Consider the following 14,381-nt stretch of genomic DNA (forward strand, 5'->3'; position numbering starts at 1 on the left):
CCTGCTCTGGAGGTGAAGGTCACTTCAGAGAGCTTGCTGCTACAAACACTACCATAAAAACAGCGTCCCTCCCCACCAACCGGCTCTTCAGAGACCATTTGTGCTGGTCATGTGTCCTGCACCTTAGCTTGCCTGCACACACGTTTTATTTGCCAGCAAGGTGGAGGGTCACAAGGTAGTTGGTGAGTCAGACACCTCAGACCTACTGCTTCCCAAGAGTGTGTTTGCAAGCAGGCAACCCTGCTGACGGAGGCAGAGCACAGCTAGCTTGCTGTCTGTCACAGCAGCAACAGGCAGTCCTTAACCAAAGGGGACTTTTAGGATATGTCTACACTGCAATTAAAAACCCGTGACTGGCCTGTGCCAGCTGAGGTGGGCTCAGGGACTTGGGCTAAGGGCCTGTTTAATTGTGATGTAGACATTCGGGCTTGTGCTGGAGCCCAGAGCCCTGTGAGGTGGGAGGGTCCCAGAGCTCAGGCTGCAATTAAACAGTCCCTTAGCCCGAGCCAGCTGGCACAGGCCAGCCATGGGTTTCTAACCACAGTGTAGACATATCCTTAGGGCCCATCTGATGACCCAGAGCTCTAGAACATTGTACATGGACACGTTCCGTTGACTGTCAGCACCATCCCCAAAAGAGGTAGAACCCACTGGCACAAGTGGAAGGATCAGAGGTGCCCCTGAACCCAAGAAAGCAGGAACAGAGACCTCCAATGTGTGCCCTGGATCCATGACAATCTTTCTTTTTTCCTCCTCTGTCACAGCTCTGGCAAGATCTGTCTTCTCTTACCCTTCTACTCGAAGGGCGATGAGAGTGAAACCACAAATGCCAGGCATGGTGTAGACTTCAAATCTGAGGGAAGCTGGACACGCAGCTGCCGCAGCTCTCTGAAACTAGCCAGGATGTAGACTAGGGTTCTAGGGAGGGATCAGAGAGCGAGCACAGCGTGAAGAAGCTAAAATGCGGACTGTGCGCATTCATTAGTGCGTGCTGGGAACCAGAGGAGTCCGCCCACCATCAGTAACACGTGGAGCATTTTAGGCTGTAACATGCACCTGCCACGTCCCATTTTCCTTCTTCAAACCCAGATAATTTTATTCATTACTTGATATGAAAACAAGCCTCAGGGCATCTCACCTTGGAATTCAGCAACAGAAAGAGAGGGTGATCTGGGGTTGTCTGGGCTCGCCACTGAAGAACATCTGCTAAGTACAGGAACTGAAACAGAAAGACGACAGGACAGAAAACATTCAGACTCCCTTGACACATACCATGATCAGCTTCAGTAGGGTACTAAAACAACTGCTACCCTTGGATACATGCAGAAAGACTCGGTGCTACCTTTCTTGCCTGGTCATTATCCTCCAGCTGGGTAACATCTCTCCCTGAGGCTTGTGCAATTCTCTTTCCAGCAACAAGATTGCCCACTATCATAGAAGCAGGACCAACATCTGGGTTAACAAATTGAGCAAAATGAGAAGATAACTCCATTTAACAAAGCCAATCATAATTAAATAACTAATAATTAAGCATGCATATTACCATAAATAACGAATGCAATGTAATGTTAAAAAATAAAAAAGGAAACTGAAAGGATGAAACCAAACATCAGATCTGACAGAACAAACGTAACCTGGTAACACAGACTTTAACATGTTCAGTTACTGAGACAGCAACAGTTAGAGACAAACACGAAGGCTGACCTACATACTCCGCTTTAGTTACCTGGCTGTTTTTGTCGAGGTTTAGGCAAGTTGGTAACACAGGTATGAGGACACATCAAGACATTGCAAGGGTGCAGAGCACCCTCTAGAAAGCGCTGTTTTGTTTCTGAAATATGAATTCCTCCGAGTGGAGCCTTTGGCAAGGTGTTGGCAGGAACCAAAGCAAGACAATACACACCCACTTGGTGAATGCTGTCAATTGCCTTGAGGGGGGGAAAAAAGAATTAATTATGTACAGTGACATGGCACTTAGCTGGAACAAGAATTCTAAAGTAATTTATAACATCACAAATTTCACTTGCACCATCCTTTGTAAATAAAGTGTCCAATTCTGCACTCACTGAATTCACAGAAGTTGTCCCATGACTTCAATGGGAGCAGGAGCAGATCCATATTTCTGCTCACGCAGTCAAGCCCAAGCTGATGCCACTTGCACACCACTGATTAGGGAAGTTACTGAAACGTGGGTGATAAGTGCAGAAAGGTTGTGAAGGCCAAAACTGTATCACAGTGTACTTCGCATGTATGGTGCAACCACAGAAACGCAGTAGAACGTAAACCACAAAAAGATATAAAGGGGAAATATTTAGCTGCTTAACACTCGCTATCTGCTCCAGCCTGAGAACCACGCAGAACAGAAATGGGTCACACTTGTGTTTCTATGAATGACATCCTTACCATTACCAAGTAATTGGTAATAGAAGACTTAAAATCCTATGAATTTATGTAGAGACCATTATCTCTTTATTCCTACACAGCTCTCCCCTCGGCTTAAGAGTCATCCCCCTTTATATTGTTCTTCTCAGCCCTCCCCTCCTTCATACTTCATTTTCTGATTCCTTGGCCATTCCTGCTCTTTCAGTTATTGCACCTTGCCACCTCCTTAGAAGTGACTGGCTACTTCAGAAATACCTGAATACTAGTGGACAAAGTGACCTAAAGTAGCTGTTCAATTTAGGGGTATACAGGAGACATGGAGCACTCCCAAATCACACAAGCTACTAACAAACATTCTAAAATAGACATTTGCTTTTGATATTTTGTAGACGTTCAACATTAAGTTCTTTCAGAATCAAACAGACCAAAGGACACTGGCAAAAATAAAGATTAACGAATTACAAATTGAAGTATCTTCTGAAGGATTTGAAAATTCCAATCAAAATGAACTGCAGAAATAATTTCTCAAGAATAAACTGATTTTGGTCTTGAAAAAAATTCCATTAGCTAACACCCCAGAAACACATTCAGAAGTGAGCTTATCAGAGGTTTTTTAGGCCAGTTTGAAGGTAAGGTTGTTTATATAGAAAATAGAAGCTCTGATATTCTCATTTGATACATTAGCCTTATTCACCTGAAAAAAGAGAAAGGACAGATCTGACTACCTGTAGAACCCTGCTCATCCACTGAAAACTATCCTCCTCTGATGCATCAGGGCGCTGCTCTGCCACAAGCACTATTCGATCATCATGCAAAACGGTCACAGAAAACACTGCTATCCTAGAACACAAAGGACAGAAGAATGATAGGACTAGAAAAGATGCTACGTATAATGAACCCAGCAGGGTTGATTAGAATATGGATGGCTGTAACTCCTGTGGAACAGTTTTCACAGACACAAACATTATTTATGCCAGACCACCACAAAATCATTCACAACTTGAGGACAAGAAGCAGTTTATTTTAATGTTCTTTTCTCATACTTGAGAGAATTTTCACTTCACCACTATGGTACATGTGCTATTACAAGCAGGGTTCAACACATACAGGAGCTGTGCAAACTTTCACTATCTAACTTTGTTGTGCACATTGAAGATCTAACCTACATCTAACTACTGAATCTCTCTCTGAAAGAGGTGGACAACTATACCAGATCAAAGGGTGGCATGTCTAGCTGTATATCTAGACTGATAACTAGACACCTGCTTCCTTTGTGGGCCAAACTGGCTTTGAACCCAGGTCTCCAAGGGGGAAAAGGCTAGCAATACCTCAACAAGCTGGGAGCCAATTTTTGAAACTGATGCCTTAATTGAAGGAAGTGGCACACTGATGAGGAAACAATACACTTTTGCTGTAGGTTCAACAAGTAACTCAACAGCAGTTCCTCATGCCACAGCTGTAATCAGTGTGGACACCTGAGCTGAATGCCCCTCTACGTAAGAACGGTAAGTTGGGCACTATAGTATTACTTTTGAGGGTCCTTCAGAGGCCCCAAACAGCCAGCTTGTTCTTCTCAGAGCATGTTGCCAGGTGCATCTATTAGCATGAGCAGCTGTGGGACGGAGATGTCTGGAGGGGTTAGCTCTGTTACGGGGAAGGGAACTTGTGTTCTAGGTTTGGTAGGGGTCTCAGTTCTGCTGGCTCTTGGGGGGAAGCTGCTGCTTAATTTTATTTGTCTTGTGTTAGGGTGCCTAGAGCTCTGGATAGGCATCCACATTTATTTTTTTAGAAATCAAAATTAAATACATACACAGATGATGCAAAACTGAACAAAGAGGTATTGTAAAGTTTTAATTAGAAACTTAAACACAGAGAGAAGAGGTCAGTAAGACTAATGATTTCACCAGGTCAAGGCAATTTTAAACAATTTAGAATCTAGTTTACATAAATTAGGTTTCATGCTGTATGCTGCAGGGGAAGCCACACTTTCATATTCATACTCACATGGTGGCGTCTTGCCCCCAAAGCACATGTCTAGAAGTTCAATTCAGAAATCTCCCACACCTTGAAAGCATTGTGAAATGCTGGATGAGCAGAGGATAAATACACAAGAATACAATGTTAGGGAATAAGTTCCTCTCAAAATACTCACCTTCCTCTGTAGACAAACTTCATTGGTTCCACTGCCAGTGCGGTGGCTACTACATCATCAGCGTTGTGTTTGCGAATGTTCACCACCATCAGGCCATCCAGCTTTCCCACCACAAAAACCAAACTGTCCTGAAAAGACGACAGGCTTAGAAATAGAAAAGCCACACAAAATGCAAACCCAAGACTCCCAGCAATACAAGAGCATCAACCCTATGGATAAGAGAGTGACATTATATAGACTTATATGAGGAAAACAGACTCTGTGGATAGAGAATCCTGTTGAATGCAGCTGTGCTCACACAGAAGGAGGCGGCTAGCTGCCAAAGCCGGCTACTTGACCCAAGATGTGCTCTTGCTCCATCAAATGAGTTCAGGGACATGATCCTGTCATTTGGCGTTGAAATCAGGAGCACTAGGAACCCATGATCCAACAGCTGGAGAAGATATCTGGAGGATACTTCCCCTTGGGAGAGCAATACCAACTTGACATTCCAGCCTTAGTTTCATCTGATCTGCAGATTGTCACACAAGATTATATTTCAGTATTCCTGTTCTGTTTTCCTAGATCCCCCTATCTACTTCCTATTGGGTATTCTATTAATTCAATAGTGGATTCACTTGGGCATTTGGAACAGGTTTGTCCATTCATACTTACAGGTCCAATAAAGCCAAGCAATCCTGTTCTCGTGAAGGGTTGATCTGAAACAGGCACCCCTGCTGCTGTCACTGGAATGGTCTGATAGAATACAGAAGATAAAGTACTCAGATACACACCACAGGCAATTCACTTTTTAGCGAGTACTGTGAAGCTAAAACGCCTTCACTTTCTGTTTCAGTGAAAATCTTTTATGATTAAACACAGAATGCACTAGAGAGAGCGAGAGAGAATTTACTGTCCTCCTGGCTGACGTGGCTGTAACTCGCGCTGTGAGGTAGGCAAGTACAATCCTATTACAGGGGGAGAACAGGCACAACAGGAGCTGAGTGACTTACCCAAGGTCACATAGCAAGTCCATGACAGAGCTGGAACATAACCCAAAATTGAAAACCAGAGCTTGTGTTTTAACCAGGTAAGGTCCACGAACAACTCCTCTTGTGTTGCCTCTGCTGGTTTCCTTACCGTTTCTGAGGACTACCCCACCTGGCCTGCCTGCCTCCTCACTGCTACATGACTGGACAGCCTGACATTGGAAACCCTCAGCGAGAACTCCCTCCAGAAACATAACCTGGTTCAGGTACGAGGAAGATGGCCAGGACTCCTTGTATAAAAGAGTCCTGACGCATCATTTCTGAAACAGAAAACCCTCCCTGATCCCATGATAGCACTGGTGTCTGCAACAGCAGCGTCTGAGTGCCTCCCAAAAGTAAAACAGGACAACAATGGTCACTTCCTTCCTTCCTTGCTGGCAAGGATGCGTAAGGTACTACTTTTTGGTTGTACTTTCTGGGGAATGGGCCTGTATGTGTGAAAACATGAGATTCAGACACTGCTGCAGTAAAGCTTGGGCAAAACGACGGGTTTTGCATCTGCCACCAAATGCAGCGAGGCTGCCTGTTCTTATTTCATCCTCTCTTCAAACTGCCTCCAAGCCCGAAGGAACATCGTCTCACGTGTTATACAACCGCAGATTATTCAGAGTTCTAAGGATTACAGCAAGTAATCAAAATCTACTTTTAGATCAAAAACATGCGTATGGTTTTCAGTACACTAGGAAAATTGTTACTTAAGCAATGTGGCAATAGCTGAATAATATTAGTATGCATGTAGGGGATTATGACGTGGTATCAGATCTATGCGAATCATCACCTGACTCTATGCAATATCATCTTTGAAATGTCTTAATGTAACTTTCCAAGCTAACGCTGTGCCGGCACAGAGGGGAGATGATCCTACACGGATTACGTACAGGATGCGAATATTAGCATGATACTAGCATTCTGAATATAAAAAAAGATGATTGACTGCTAACGCTATTTCATAATTTGGTTAAAGCAAAAACAAGTTGCAGGTGTGATGTGTTATTCGAGTGGATGAAGAGAGGTGTATTTTGCCCTGGCTTTTATTGAATTAATTAAAACAGATGCTGTTGCAATCAACATGAGCATATCTGCTGTGACACAGGTCCAGAAAGGGTTACACAGCTAGCCCGCTAACTGACTCAGATTCAACCTTTAGAGACATATTAGTAGACAATGTTTGTGTTTTTTGTGTGTTTACATATATATTGTTAGAGGTTGACAATGTAACCAAACGGTTCCTGTCTATCGCTGTATTCTGTTAATTCAGAGATCAAAAGGGTTTGTTAACATTTAAATGAACTGTGAATGCAGTGATATCACTGTCTTCATTTCTCTCTGAAGTACATAGTAAACTCCTTATAAATGGTGGGAGATAAGCGATTGCCTTATGTTAATCCGTGAAGCTAATTATCAGTGTTGCTTCGGAAATAGGAGGTTACTTCAAAGACACTATTCTTCACCGAAGGAACACCTGCTATCAAGAGGCTGACAATAGCCTGCCAAGGATCTATAAAAACTCTTGGGCCCTGATCTTTCATCTCAGATCTGCTTAAGCTTCATCGGGGAAGTCTGAGTTGCAAGACTGAGGTTTCCAGTTCCATTCTGGATTGCCCCGATATTGGACACTGGACTATAACCCAATGAACTGATTCTGGAAAAGATTCTTTGTAACTCTAAAGCTCACCATCTCTACTATCAGACTGACCTAAGAACTCTCTTTGTATCTGTATGTATAATGATCCTTTAACCAATATGCTCGCTCTCCTCTTTTTAAATAAATTTTAGTTTAGTTAATAAGAATGGACTGTAAGTGTAATTAATTAATTAAGCACTCTCAGCATTTCCCCCTCTCCCAGGACCCCAGTCACACCTGCAAAAAGAAACTGATAGGCAGAATTATGTATCTCCTCACTAACTGAAATAATAAAAGCATCTTTTTAATCAAAGGTTATCAAGGGCATAAAAATTATAGAAAGACACAAACCTCAAACACATTCTTGGTGATTCCAAGCAGACCATAGTATGCTGTCCCAGTTGCACCAGAATTCACACATATTTCACCAACCTCATCAGTTTTACATAGATAAGGAGTTCCATCCACCTTCACAACACACACATTAGCTAAAGAGGTAGAGCAAGAATGCAATGGTATTATCATCTATGTATATTTTGGTAAACTGGTAGACACAGAAATTGGCTTGCTGCTAAACACCGTAACATGATTAAATAAATTTCAATATTGGGCAGCTAAACCACAAACATTACATATAAAAAAAATGTCAAAAAGGAGGGTTTTGTTATAGAAATTTAAAAAGCATTTTGATAATCTGAGTAACGCTATCTCTGATTTATGTATTCTCTAGATATGAAAACTACAAACTTTCAAATTTCTGATCCCCCCTCCCCATTATGTTCTAGGCCTTACTACATAATACCACAACCTCTTAGCATTTGCTTTTGAATATGAAGGCCAAAATATAATCCAGGGCAGCTGGTTAGGTAAATGAGGATTTATGTAGTATTAAAGATGACAAATTTCGATAATACCAATTACAAATTAATAATTGCTTTTGATTTACTGTTGCACATAGCATATTCGGAGACATTAAATCCTTAAATTAAATATGCGACACACGCAAGTTAGAAATGGAAACAAAAGCTATTAGGCCACTTTTATTCCTGCTGCCAGTTTAGGATTGGTTCAAATGAATTTTTCTAGTACTTTGTCCAGTCTTCTTTTCAAACATGCCAAGTTTCCAACAGCCGTTGAGATGCTCTTTCATAATCTAACAGAACTCCTTTGCTATGTTGCCTAAAATTTCCTTTTCTTCACCAACTCTCATTACTTCAGATTACATCACCTGGTACCACCATAAATAAGCTTTCCTTCAGAGTTTGTTGATATTTTCCATTCCTTAGATAAACTATCTATGTTTAGCTGTTTTAATACTTCCTCATAAATCATTCCCTCTACTGCCTTATTCTTGTTGCTCTTCTATGAGGTCTCTTCAATTTTCTACACCATTCTCGTACTGAGGGCCACAGAACGCAAGGCGAATTTCCAGTCTGGTCTCACTAAAGTTGTCTACAGAGATTATCTTCTCCCTGCTCTGGAACACTCGTGTTCGCAAATCAGAGATCACACTGGCCTTTTTCACAGCAATCAGTGGCTCTCTTGCTCTGAGGCCACCCATGGGTCTCTCAAGATACAGCACTCCATACAGGCGTCTATGCCTGTGCCAGCTTGCTGGGAGTATTCTGCATTTCCGAATCCCTGGGAGAGCCAGTATCTGACCGTGTCTGAGATGGGGCAGTACAAGGTAACTTGCCACCTGCGTGGGGGTGGTGATGATGATGATGGAGCTAGCCAGCTCAGATGCAGGGGAACGAAGACCAGGATGGGATGGCCTAGGTGGGTCAGTAGAGCAGCTGGAACCTGACCCTCACCCCACCCTGTGTTATCCAAACTAGGGCCAGCATGTAGGCAGGGCTGCCATCTCTTCAATCGGCTAACGAGCTCTCTGTTGAAAAAGGGAGCAAAACCACAGAGTATTTCATAGAATCACAGAATATCAGGGTTGGAAGGGACCTCAGGAGGTCATCTAGTCCAACCCCCTGCTCAAAGCAGGACCAATCCCCAATTAAATCATCCCAGCCAGGGCTTTGTCAAGCCTGACCTTAAAAACTTCTAAGGAAGGAGATTCTACCACCTCCCTAGGTAACGCATTCCAGTGTTTCACCACCCTCCTAGTGAAAAAGTTTTTCCTAATATCCAATCTAAACCTCCCCCACTGCAACTTGAGACCATTACTCCTTGTCCTGTCCTCTTCTACTGCTGAGAATAGTCTAGAACCATCCTTTCTATATCCTTCTGCCAGCTTGTTGGTTTCCAAAGCTGGATGTTCGTAACCAGAAGTGATATTGGGGTAAGTAAATTGAAATTGCTTTTTTTTTTTTTTTTTTAACTCCGTGTGCTTGCACCTGTTACTGCTACAGAGCCTCCTTTTCCCTGTCCCCACATGCCCTCTGCAGTTCACCCGCCCCCTGCAGCGGGAATTAGTGACTGAGGACCCTTCCTCCACAGGGCTAGCACCCCTGCAAGGGACTTCTGTTCTTCCCTCCCTCCCGCCTCCCAAGGCAGGAAGCACTGTTAGTGTTGGCTGCTGCAGGCTCCAGGAGGAAGTGTCATTCCTTGCAGGGCCCTTTCTCCCTTGGGCATCCCTCCAGTCCCCAGGCTGAGCTGAGCCCAGCCCCCTCAACAGCACAGGTTTGCTGTGCCCTTTTCTCCACTTGCGCAGGCTCCAGTTCTCCATTGCTCTGGAATCTCTGTAATCAGTGTGTGAAAGGTGCTTCAAGCTGCATCTGTCTGAGCTAGTGTGTGGCCCTGATGGGAGTGTTAACCAGGCTCAGGCCAGGAGCTGGCCAGCAGCACCCATCTGGGTGTGTGGATTCTTTTCTGGGCTTCTGAAAATTTGAAATGAGAAGCCAATCCCTTAATCCAAGCCCCCATCCTGCCCCATTACATCTCGCTCAGAGCGCCCTGTGAAATCCTTGGAGCTTCTGACAGTGTTTCTTAGGGACACACGGGCTCTGGACCTTCTTGGCCCCAGCGCAGGCTGCTGTGTAGATGGGAAGCGACGTGGAAAGAGCCAGGACAAATGATTGGTATGTCCATGCAGCAAGAGCTGTGAATGGTCTAGCACAGCTAACAGCAGCAGTGAAGACAGCACAGCATGGGCTAGCGAGCCAGGTATGGACCCACGGTCTGCATTGTGCTCGCCCTCCCCATGCTGACACCCACACAGCGCTGCCTTCATTAATCACACTAGCTGCATTCAAGCTAGCTCGGGCAGGTAAGCCTGCGCACAGCTTCTCTCACCATCTGCCACAATTTTCCAAGTCAGTCTTTGAACTGAAGCCTTTAGGGGCTTATAGGCAGCACTTGCTTCTACCACTGTCCAGTAAGTGCTGAGAGAGGTCACTGAATAGAAACAGGAATATTCCCTCCCTCACTGAATTTGTATAACTCAGCCCCCAAGCCTGGCCTGGTGCAGACAGAGACTAAAATCTTTGGTGGCAGCTAAGGAAATGTCAGCCTTCAGAGGACCTTTCTGTCCTTTCCAGCCTGTGTCTGAACCAGGAGACCCTTAATTCACCCTAATGAAACTGAGCGTGTGAAAGACGAATGTGTCAGTTACCCACTGGTCTCCATCCTAATTTTAAATTGTCCACCAGAATGATCATCATTATCAATAAAGTGGAACTTTGGATCTGTTTACATGATAGCATCTGGCAACCCCAATAAGGTAACACCGCAACCAAAGCTTTGACACAGGACAAAAAGTTTAAACTGCTCTAGTGAGAGCTCACCAGTTGCTAGGCAGGATGTACACCTCTCTTCCCTAGCCCTGCGGGCGTGGACTAGAAATTGGAACTTTTTAAGTTACACAGACGTACGAATCATTAGCTTCAGGCTCAGCTACGCATAAACCCATTTTCAGATTCATAATCCTAATGAGTTCCAAATATAAGGCTGTTAAGCAGGCATGCCAACGGAGAATTAGTCCTTTCCTGTGGCCGCAAAAAAGATTCTTCAATTAATTCAAAAGCTATCTACAGTACTTTCCTTAACGGCGATGCAGGTGAGAATTAGATACACAGTGCAATGACCTACGGTCACACACAGGTGCCACAGTCATCAGCTAACCTGCATGCGTGACGTGAGTAGTAGCCTTGATTACCTTCCAATAACCTTGTCTCTCTCTGTGGAGCGAGACGACAATGCTACTGGCAGTAACATTAAGGCTCACATACAGTCACCACAACCTCTACCAAAAAGCAAGACCAAACACAAATGAGCAGGTCTGATTCTAACCAGCAGAAGATAGTGATACTCACAAATTAGTACAATACAGTAGCCAGCATAGGTCATTTGAGGACAAAATGACAGTGACAGATGGCAAGATGGGACAATTAAATATGTAGATATCAAATTCAATTAACTTCAAAAAGCTCATAAAACCAACCTCCCCTAAAGCTCTAACATAGGATAATCACTATCAGAGAATAATCCAATAACCTTTTGCATTTGTTTGTTCAATACACAAAGCACCTGAAAAGTAAACTCTTTGCACAGACAAATAAGATACATTATTTTCTGATGCAGCTATTCAAATGCTATTAAATAGCTGTATGCTGAAATAGGTCTCGTCCTTCTATGACATTGTCTATACTTGAGTCAATGGGAATATAGGAGTTGCTCAAATAAATTAATCTCCAATACCACAGTCTGACAAGACAGAATAATGCATCAGTAATAGGCCCAGATCCCTTCTAAATTAGGACATTTTACCATTAAGACTGAACAGAGTAATTTCTCATGTTGGAGTGATAAGACAAAATTAGTTTTTGACTGGAACTTGGCTGAGACTTCATATATATCCATTCAACCCAGCCCTATGATTCTTAAACATCCAGACTTGCTATTAATGATCTGGATGATGGGATGGATTGCACCTTCAGCAAGTTCGTGGATGACACTAAGCTGCGGGGAGAGGTAGATATGCTGGAGGGTAGGGATAGGGTCCAGAGTGATCTAGACAAATTGGAGGATTGGGCCAAAAGAAATCTGATGAGGTTCAACAAGGACAAGTGCAGAGTCCTGCATTTAGGATGGAAGAATCCCATGCACCGCTACAGGCTGGGCACCAACTGGCTAAGCAGCAGTTCTGCAGAAAAGGACCTGGGGATTACAGTGGATGGGAAGCTGGATCAGAGTCAACAGTGTGCCCTTGTTGCCAAGAATGCTAATGGCATATTGGGCTGTATTAGTAGGAGCATTGCCAGCAGACTGAGGGAAGTGATTATTCCCCTCTATTCGGCACTGGTGAGGCCACATCTGGAGTACTGTGTTCAGTTTTGGGGCCCCCACTCCAGAAAGGATGTGGACAAATTGGAGAGAGTGCAGTGGAGGGCAAGGAAAATGATTAGCGGGCTGGGGCACATGACTTACGAGGAGAGGCTGAGGGAACTGGGCTTATTTGGTCTGCAGAAGAGAAGAGTGAGGGGGGATTTGACAGCAGCTTTTAACTACCTGAAGAGTGAGGGGGGTTCCAAAGAGGATGGAGGTCGGCTGTTCTCAGTGGTGGCAGGTGACAGAACAAGAAGCAATGCTCTCAAGTTGCAGTGGGGGAGGTCTAGGCTGGATATTAGAAAAAACTATTTCACTAGGAGGGTGGTGAAACACTGGAATGGGTTCCCTAGGGAGGCGGTGGAATCTCCATCCTTAAAGGTTTTTAAGGCCTGGCTTGACAAAGCCCTGGCTGGGATGATTTAGTTGGGGTTGGTCCTTCTTTGAGCAGGGTGTTGGACTAGATGACCTCCTGAGGTCTCTTCCAACCCTAATTTTCTAAGATTCTGCTATGATTCTATTTGACATATGGAATAAATGGAACAGTCAGTTTAGCCCTTGTCTGATGTGAAATTTGTTATGGATATTGGATGCCACACAGAACTCTGAAGGAAAGGACAGAGGCCCCCTTCTCTTCATACAATTCGGTATTTTCATTAATGACTTGGGTAACGGGAGTGGAGAGTATGCTTATAAAATCTGCAGATAACACCAAGCTAGAAGGGGTTGCTAGCCCTCTGGAGGACAGGGTTAGAATTCAGAATACCCTTGACAAACTGGACAATTGGTCTGAAATCCAACAAGATGAAATCCAATAAGGACAAGTGCAAAGGAAAGGAAAAAGCAAATGGACAAGTACAAAATGGGGAGTAACTGGCCAGGTGCTCGTACTGCTGAACAGGATCTGGGGGGTACAGTGGATCATAAATTGAATGAGTCAATATGATGCAGTTGCAAAAAAAGGCCAATATAATTCTGGGGTGTGTTAAACGGAGTGTCGTACGTAAGATAAAAGGTAATTGTCCTGCTTTCTTTGGCACTAGTGAGGCCTCAGGTGGAATACTGTGCCCCGTTCAGGCTGCCAAACTTTAACAGAGATGTGGACCAATGGGAGAGAGTCCAGAGGAGAACAACAAAAACAATCAAAGGATTAGAAATCCCGACCTACGAGAAGAAGTTAAAAGCGAGGTATGTTCAGTCTTGAGAAGAGACGACTGAGGAGGGGATGATGAGCCTCTTCCAGTACATTGAGGCCTGTTATACAGAGGACGGGGATCAGTTTTCCATGCCCACTGATAGCAGGACAAGAAGTCACCAGCTTAACCTGCACCAAGGGAGATCTAGGTTAGATACTAGGAAAAAACTTTCTAACGATAAGGTTAGTTAAGATCTGGAAGAGGCTTCCAAGGAAGGTTCTGGAATCCCCATCACTGGAAATGTATAAGATTACACAAACACCTGCCAGCGATGGTCTAGGTTCACTTGGTCCTGTTGCAGTGTAGAGGGTGGACTCGGTGACTCTGGAGGTCCCTTCCAGCCTCACGTTTTCATGATGCTAGAGCCTGGATCTGTCAAACTTAGGAGGCTATTTTCTTCCTCTTCTGAAACAGATTTTTCCTTTGGATTCTGCAGATAGTCACACCTGCATGCTATATTTAACTAGATCAGGCAAGGCAGAACTCAGTACTGTGAGGAACTCAAAGACCATATCGCTCAAATACCCTCTTATTTTCCCTTTTATGCAGGAATATTGTCAAAGACAGAAAGTATCAGTGACTTGCTCAAAGAGCTCATTTTTAAAGAAAATTGAAAAAAAAACTATACTTTCTGAGAATCAAACGTCTCAGTTCTCAAAAGGACTGAGAGCTTAGGAGAAGTTTAAAACAACCTGTTCAATGGTTTACCTGCCAACAAGATA

General features: G+C 43.8%; 1 protein-coding gene across 16 annotated transcripts in view; it reads right to left on the reverse strand.

Moving 5' to 3' along the window:
• Positions 1–14,381, reverse strand: part of DIP2A (DIP2 acetate--CoA ligase A) — a 248,545-nt gene that overhangs the window by 41,014 nt on the left and 193,150 nt on the right. For 13 of the 16 annotated variants that reach the window (XR_012154401.1, XM_073306935.1, XM_073306938.1 and 10 more), the window contains 7 exons: positions 7,538–7,674; positions 5,189–5,269; positions 4,535–4,662; positions 3,108–3,222; positions 1,727–1,928; positions 1,343–1,452; positions 1,139–1,219 (listed from right to left, as the gene is read on the reverse strand). Coding sequence is in view for 15 of the 16 variants with exons in the window: in XM_073306935.1 (XP_073163036.1) it covers positions 1,139–1,219; positions 1,343–1,452; positions 1,727–1,928; positions 3,108–3,222; positions 4,535–4,662; positions 5,189–5,269; positions 7,538–7,674 (854 nt within the window). In the remaining variant the exon portion in view is untranslated. Of the gene's footprint in view, positions 1–1,138; positions 1,220–1,342; positions 1,453–1,726; positions 1,929–3,076; positions 3,223–4,530; positions 4,663–5,188; positions 5,270–7,537; positions 7,675–14,381 lie in introns of those variants that run through there. The other 3 variants (XM_073306946.1, XM_073306947.1, XM_073306948.1) reach the window with 3 other exon arrangements.

The sequence above is a fragment of the Lepidochelys kempii genome, chromosome 11 (genome assembly GCF_965140285.1).
Source record: "Lepidochelys kempii isolate rLepKem1 chromosome 11, rLepKem1.hap1, whole genome shotgun sequence".
Taxonomy (NCBI): Eukaryota; Metazoa; Chordata; order Testudines; family Cheloniidae; genus Lepidochelys; species Lepidochelys kempii.